The 7,403-nt window shown below is 42.1% G+C and overlaps 1 protein-coding gene across 1 annotated transcript in view; it reads left to right on the top strand.

The window, feature by feature from the left end:
* ITGB5 (integrin, beta 5) overlaps window positions 1–7,403 on the top strand; it is a gene marked incomplete at its 5' end in the record, with an annotated part of 195,936 nt that overhangs the window by 183,694 nt on the left and 4,839 nt on the right. Inside the window, one exon of the mRNA XM_006869428.1 lies at window positions 106–225. Within this exon, the coding sequence (XP_006869490.1) occupies window positions 106–225 (120 nt within the window). The remainder of the gene's footprint in view (window positions 1–105; window positions 226–7,403) is intronic.

Raw genomic sequence — 7,403 nt, 5'->3', positions numbered from 1 at the left:
GCCCCCTTCTGAAACTCCCCGCTTCCCCGGCCCCTCAGCTCCCTACACCCCTCCGCCATGGGATTGCCAGAGGTCTGTAGCATATTTCTACTTTGTTTCTTCTAGTGAAAGATGACCAGGAAGCTGAGCTTTGTTTCTACAAAACTGCCCAGGACTGTGTCATGATGTTCACCTACGTGGAACTCCCCAGTGGGAAGACCAACCTCACGGTCCTCAAGGAGCCAGGTGGGTGAGAGCCAGGTTCTGCCCACACAGACATTTGGGGTGTCTGGTGCCATTCATTCTGAGCTCTGGGGATATATCACCATTCTCCCCTCCTTGCCCTTTCCCAAACTCCAGAGAGAGGAGAGATCCAATCCCGTAGAGGAGCCAAGATATAAGGTCTCCCCTAGAGTTTAGAAGAAAGGTAGTTATACAGCTGGGACCACTGTTGGAGGGATGGGAGTTACTCGGGTTTTGGAGGAGACAGAGCAAACATTGGGAAGTGGTAGTGAGGAACTACTTTGTGTATGTGCTGGGCTGGGTGGTTGGGGCATTCCTTGAGACCCAGAGAAATATCCTGGCTGGGCTGCTGCTTCCCTGAGTGGATTCCAAGGACAGATGCAGGAATGTGGAGGGCTGAGTCCAACATTCCTGCATGCTGCTGCACTCAGCTCCCTGGGCCCCAGGAGAGCAAGCTTTCATCCACTGAAACTGTCATACACAGACAATTCTGCTTTGGGCCCAGGAGCCAAACAATTTTTGCATGGAGTGCCTGGGAGATTGCAGTTACTAGAGGTGATAAGGTAGGAAGGAGAAAAAAATTGCTCTATTTAATTCCTAACACTGAAAACTGTTTTTTTGAAATTGGGCCAAAGTATATCCTGTGCCTTCTTTCCAGGGCAAGAGGCAGAAGCTAGGGAGTGTGTGTTTAAGAATGAGGCTTTGTTTCCAGCACTTGTCTGTCAGTTTGCTGTATTGTGGTGGCTTGCATGTTACTACTGTTTTAAAACACCAGCAGGGTCACCCCTGGTGGACAGGCTTCAGAGCAGTTTCCAGATGAAGGCAGACTAGGAAGGAGAGACGGACTACTTCAGAATATTCAGTTACTGACAGAACACTGTCAGATATAGTGCCAGAAGATGAGCCCCTTAGATTAGTAGGCACTTGGAAAGAGCTGCCTCCTCAAAGTAGAGTTGACCATGATGATGTGAATGGAGTAAAGCCTTTGGGACCTTCATATACTAATGGGGCACAACTCAAAGTGAGGAGACGCAGCTGTAAACATACATTAATAATTAGAACACAGGATATGTGGAGTATGAATCTAGGAAAATTGGAAGTTGTCAAAAATGAAATGGAATGCATAAACATTGCTATCCTAGACATTATTGAGCTGAAATTGACAATCACATGGTTTACTATTTATGCCTGTAATGACAAATATCTTGAAGTACTATGCTGTCTGTGATAGGATAATATCCATACGCATACAATGAAGACACATTTTCACACCAACTACCTACCAAAGCCAGTGATAATGAAATTAATTCTACCAACTTCTTCAGTCATTGAAATCATGCAAGAAGATGTATTGATAATTACTGGCTTACTGGCGATTTGAATACGCAGGTTGGAAACAAAGGGAAAAATCAACAGTTGGAAAATATGGCCTTGGTGATAGAAATGATGGCGCTTGCATGATAGAATTTTGCAAGACCAATGACTTGTTCATTGTAAATACCTTTTTTTAAAAAAAGACTATACACATGGATCTCAACAGATGGAATACACAGAAATCAAATTGATTACATCTGTGGGAAAAGCTCTACATTATCAGCCAAATCAAGGCCATGGGCAGACTGTGGAACAGACCATCAATTGCTCATATGCAAGTTCAGACTGAAGTTGAAGAATCTTAAAGCAAGCCCATGAGAGCCAAAATATCTTGAACATATCCCACCTGAATTGAGAGATCATTTCAAGAACAGATTTGATGAATTAGACACTAATGATTGAAGACCAAAAGAGGTGTGAGATGACATCAAGAACATCAGAAGGCCATTGACACAAGAAAAAGGCTAAAACATATGTCAGAAGAGACTGAAACTTCCTTTCTAGCATAGAGATGCTAAATTATTGAGATAAAAAAAGCTAAGTAGAAATGTTCAAAGACCTGGAGTTAGAAAAGCAAAAGGGAAGAACACACTCAGCATTTCTCAAACTGAGGGAAATGAAGTATGAAGTAAAAAGTCAAGCCTCGACTTGTACATACACAGAACCACTGTACCAAAATGAAATGATTGCTATTTAACCATTTTAAGAGGATACATATAACCAAGAGCCAATGTTACTAAAGGAAGAAGTCCAGTGTGCACTGAAGGCATTGGAAAAGAACAAGGTTCCAGGAATTGATGGAATACAAATTGAAGAAATCTTTCGACAAACTGATGCCACACTGGAGGTACTCACCCAGTGCACTCATTCATGTAGACCAAGCAATTTGGAAGATAGCTATCTGACCAGCTGATGGAAAGAGATCCATATCTGTGCCTATCTGTGCCCATTCCAAAGACAGGTCACTCAGTGAAATGTGGAAATCATCAAACAGTATCAATAATATCGCATGCAAGTAAAATTTTGCAAAAAAACTAAAAAATGGCTGCAATATTACAATTGCCAGAGGTTCCAGCTAGATTCAGACGAGGACTTAGAATGAGCGATATCATTGCTGACATCAGATGGATCTTGGCTGAAAGTGGAGAATACCAGAAAGTTGTTTACCTGTGCTTTACTGACTATGAAAAGGTTTTCAGTTGTGTAGATCATGACAAATTATGTACAACATTGTAGAGAATGAGTATTCCAAACACTTCATTGTGCTCACGAGAAACCTGTACAAAAACCAAGAGGCAGGCAGTTCACCAAAATTAGGAAAGCCAGGATTGTATTCTTTCACTATATTTATTCAATCTGTATGCTAAGCAAATAATCCAAGAAGCTCGATTATATGAAGACAACCTGAGATATGCAGATGATACAACCTTGCTTGCTAAAAAGTGACGAGGACTTAAAAGACCACAACCTTTGGTATGGGTTGCACCTCAAATGTGAAGAAAACAAAAATCCTCACCACGGACCAGGAAACAACATCATAATAAAAGACTGCAGTTGTCAAAGACTTCATTTTGCTTGGATCTACTATCAACACTCTGGAAAGCAACAGTCAAATCAAATGACATACTGCATTAGGCAGATTTACTACACAAGACCTGTCTTTAAAGTGTGCAAGAGCAAAGAAGTCAATTTCAGGACTAAGGTATACCTGACCCAAGCCATGGTATTTTCAATAGTCTCATATACATGGGAAAGTTGAACCATGAACCATGAATAAGAAGACTGTAGGAGAATTGATGCATTGATGCATTTCAGTTATGGTGTTGGAGGACAATATTGAAAGCACTGTGGACTAACAAAAACCAAACCTGTGTTGGCAGAAGCACATCCAGAATGCTCCATAGAGGACTATAGCTGCGAAAACCAGGTAGGGTATGCTCTGGTGAGAAGAGAGGGAGATCTCACAAAGGAAGCACTCATAGAACAACTCCAGAGCTCCAGATCTACCATAATATCCAGGACATCAGTTTCCCACACTTGCAAGTGAAAAAACCCCACAATATTAAGGAAAATATGGGCGAGTTAGGAATCTGGAGACAGGACTCCCTTGGTGACTACCCCGCCAGAGTTTAGATGGCGGGGCTAAAGACAGTCTGGTGCAGAAGCATCTGCAAAAAAAAAAAAAAAAAAGATGCAGGAGAATCTTTCTCCCTGTCCCACCTTCATTGCTCAGCCCAGACATCAGGCAGGACAGTTTTCCCACTTTACAGAGAAAGGGAGTTTGGCGGCAACTTATGATGTCACCCGTGGAGTCACAGATCCAAACTTTTCCCAAGCTGGACCCCTTACATCAGTCCATTGTGGAGTAGGTTCCCACTGCAGGGTACCCTGTGTGGGGTTCCAAGGCTGTGGGTCTGAGCGAGAGCAAAGCGCCTCACCTTTCTCCCGAGTAGCGGCTTGTGGTTTTGAGTTGCTGTCCTTCCTGTCCATGACCGCTGTGCTGCCCAAGCTCCCTGTGCAGACCCAATTCAAAGCAATCTGTAAAACCCCAGCATAACAGGACTCAACCATCCCGAGAATTGCACTGTGCACACGCAGATACCTAACTGACCTTCAGAGACAAAGATAGTGAACAATCTTTCTCCAATTAACTCAATATCTACCTGCACACCTCTACTGTAGTGACTAGAGGAGGAGCCGGAGAGAGTGGTCAACCCCCGTGCCCCCTTGGTGTAGCTAAGGACAGTTGACCACAGCTTCATTTCAGTTCCAATGTGGTGATTTTTGTCTATGCATTTTTATTATTTCTGCCTTTGGTCCTTCTGATCACACATCTTTTGCTTTTTCTCCCTACATTACCCAAGAAGACACAGCAATCGTGGTCACATACCCAAGCTATAAGCATACCCTGTAATATTCCACCAATTAGACAAGACCCAACAACACCCGCTAAGCATTACATGCGAAAAGGGAAGCCTATCTCCTGATCATATTCACCAGGAGACACCCAGTAAGCAAACAACAAACGTTCAAGCGTTCATTTAAGGTTATAAAAAAAGCAACAAATTTTATCAAAACATGCCCCAAAACAGAAGAGAGTTGCTGATGCAAATGAGCTGGAGAGAAACGCTTTATAGAGGAGGAAGAGCAGGTTTTGGATATGCCTAAGAATTCAGAAGAATGATATGAAAACAAATACAAATGCTCCGAAAAGGGGTGGAGGAAAACAAGGAAGAAGTCAGGAAAATACTACAAGAGCAATCAAATAAGACTGATACAGCATTGGAAACAATTCAATGCCTGCAAAAAGATGTCCATACGCTGAAAGGGGAAAGGAGCAGATTAGAAGAGACAGAAGCCTGAACTAGTGAGCCGGAAGACAAATCTCTCAATACTGCTAAGATAGACGAGCAAGCTGATAAAAGGAAAAAAAAAAAATCTGTAGACAGTCCACGATTCATGCTGGATAACATGAAGAGGAACAATGTAAGAATTATTGGCATTCCGGAACAGGAAGAAGCAGAGAAGTCCCCAGAGGAGACAGTTGGAGAGTTTCTGGAAAAAAATGTCCCAAACATCTTGAAAGATGAGAAGATAAAACATTCAAGAAGCCGAACGTACCCCAGGAAGGATAGACCCCAAAAGAAAGTCACCAAGACATAATAAAGACAAGGAAAGAATACAAAAAGCAGCCAGGGAGAAGATAAATGTCACTTTTAAGGCAGGCAAGAAGGCAATGGGGAGACATATACAAAGCCCTACAAGAAAAAAACTGTCAACCAAGAATCATCTATCCAGCAAAACTATCAATCAAATACAGTGGTGCGATCAAAACATTCCAGGATGAACAGAATCTGAGAGATGTTATCAAAACCAATCCAACACTTCAAAACATCCTAAAGGGAGTTCTGTGGACTGAAAACCAACAAGAACAGACAACAAAACAGATTGACAGGCATTGCAACACCACCTAGAACACAGTCAACAGATAGCAGAGTCCAGAACAAGACTACAACAACAAACTCAAAAGGAACTGGGAGGTCAACTGAAGATCAAAATTATATCCATGTCAAAGAAGGGATAAACGTAGCAACAGAGACCCAGGTGGTGAGGATGCCAGGTAAATTACAGGATACAATCGATTATCTTAAATGGACAGAAAAGTTAGACTACAAGGTAACCCCAAAATAATGCTTCACAACTTACATAAAAATGAATTTCCAAGCGAACTTGAAAACTAAAAAGAAACCGACAAGAAATAAATAGCACAAAAAACTAACCCAACATAAGAAGGAATGCAGAACAAAAGATGAACAGCACCACCAAAATAACATAATGGCAGCAATTAATAATTACATTGAATGTCAATGGATTGAATGCACCAGTGAAGAGACAGAGGCAGAATGGATAAGAAAACAAGACCCTTCAATATGCTGCCTGCAAGAGACATACCTTACACACAAAGACAAAAACAGACTAAAAGTTAAAGGACAGAAAAAAAATTTACCAAGCTAACTGCAACAAGCATGAGTGGCCATACTAATCTCTGACAAAGTAAGACACTATCTCAATAAATATATATGCTCCCAATGAAAGAACACCAAGATACATGAAGCAAACCTTACTGGAATTGAAGAAATAGATTGTGAGATTTTCACACACCACGCTCTAAAAGGGACAGAACAACCAGAAAGAAACTAAACAAACACAATCAACCAACCAACTTGACCTTATAGATGTATACATTCTTCTCCAGTGCGCATGGAACATTTTCCAGAATTGACCAGTGTGCTGGTCACAAAGCAAGCCTCCATAAATTTACAAACATCAAATTTCTACTAAGCATCTTCTCAGACCACAATGCTATAAAACTAGAAATCAACAAGACCAAGGCAATAAAATCTAATACATGGAAAAAAACACCAGAATGCTCCATAGAAGAAGCCAAGATGGCCAGACTGTCCCTCATACTTTAGACAATTTATCAGGAAGGGATAGTCCCTGAAGAAGGACATCATGTTTGGTAAAGTGAAGGTCAACAACAGGGACTGGCACAGTAGCAGCTGACAGATCAAATGTAGCAACGATTGTGAGGTTAGCACAGGATCAGACAGTGTCTTATTCTGTTGTTCTTTTTCTTCAATTCACAACACCACAAAATGTTTTTCCAAATTGGACCAAACCACATCCTGTGCAAGAGGCAGAAGGGGAGCAATGTGGTGCCGGCCCAGGATGCATGCCTGTAAGAATGAGGCTTTGTTTCCAAGGCCTGTCCCTGATTCCTTGTAAAATAGCACATTGATTCCACACTCAAAACGAAAACCCAAACCAAAGCTGCCAAGTTGATTCTGAACTGCCCCTCTTGTCTTTCCAAGACTGTAAATCTATGCAGAGGAAAACTACTACACCTTTCTCCTATGGAGTAGCTAGTGGTTTTGAACTGCCAACCTTCTGGTTAGCAGCTGAGCTGCTGCTTAACCACTGTACCATGAGGGCTTCTTGATGCCACACTAAGGGCTTGCAAATGTTGGCTGACCCCAGCCCGGTCCTCAGCAGAAGTAGCTTCAGAGTACCTCTCAGAAGTAGCTTCAGAGTACCTCTTGCCTGCACAGTTGGCAGCATCTTCATGAAAGCTGAGACACTGTCCAGCACCCCACCTATATGACTGGGCTGGGGCTTGGATACTGCAAGCTGGAGAAATTTCAGCCGTGTACCCAGCGTATGGGCAAAGGGACCTATAGACTCACTGTATATGGCTTTTACAACAGTCACCATCCCTTTCGGAATCTTTCGTTTTCTGTGCTGTT

This window comes from Chrysochloris asiatica, unplaced genomic scaffold, assembly GCF_000296735.1.
Source record: "Chrysochloris asiatica unplaced genomic scaffold, ChrAsi1.0 scaffold00130, whole genome shotgun sequence".
NCBI lineage: Eukaryota > Metazoa > Chordata > Mammalia > Afrosoricida > Chrysochloridae > Chrysochloris > Chrysochloris asiatica.
This window is presented reverse-complemented; position numbering and strand designations above follow the sequence as displayed.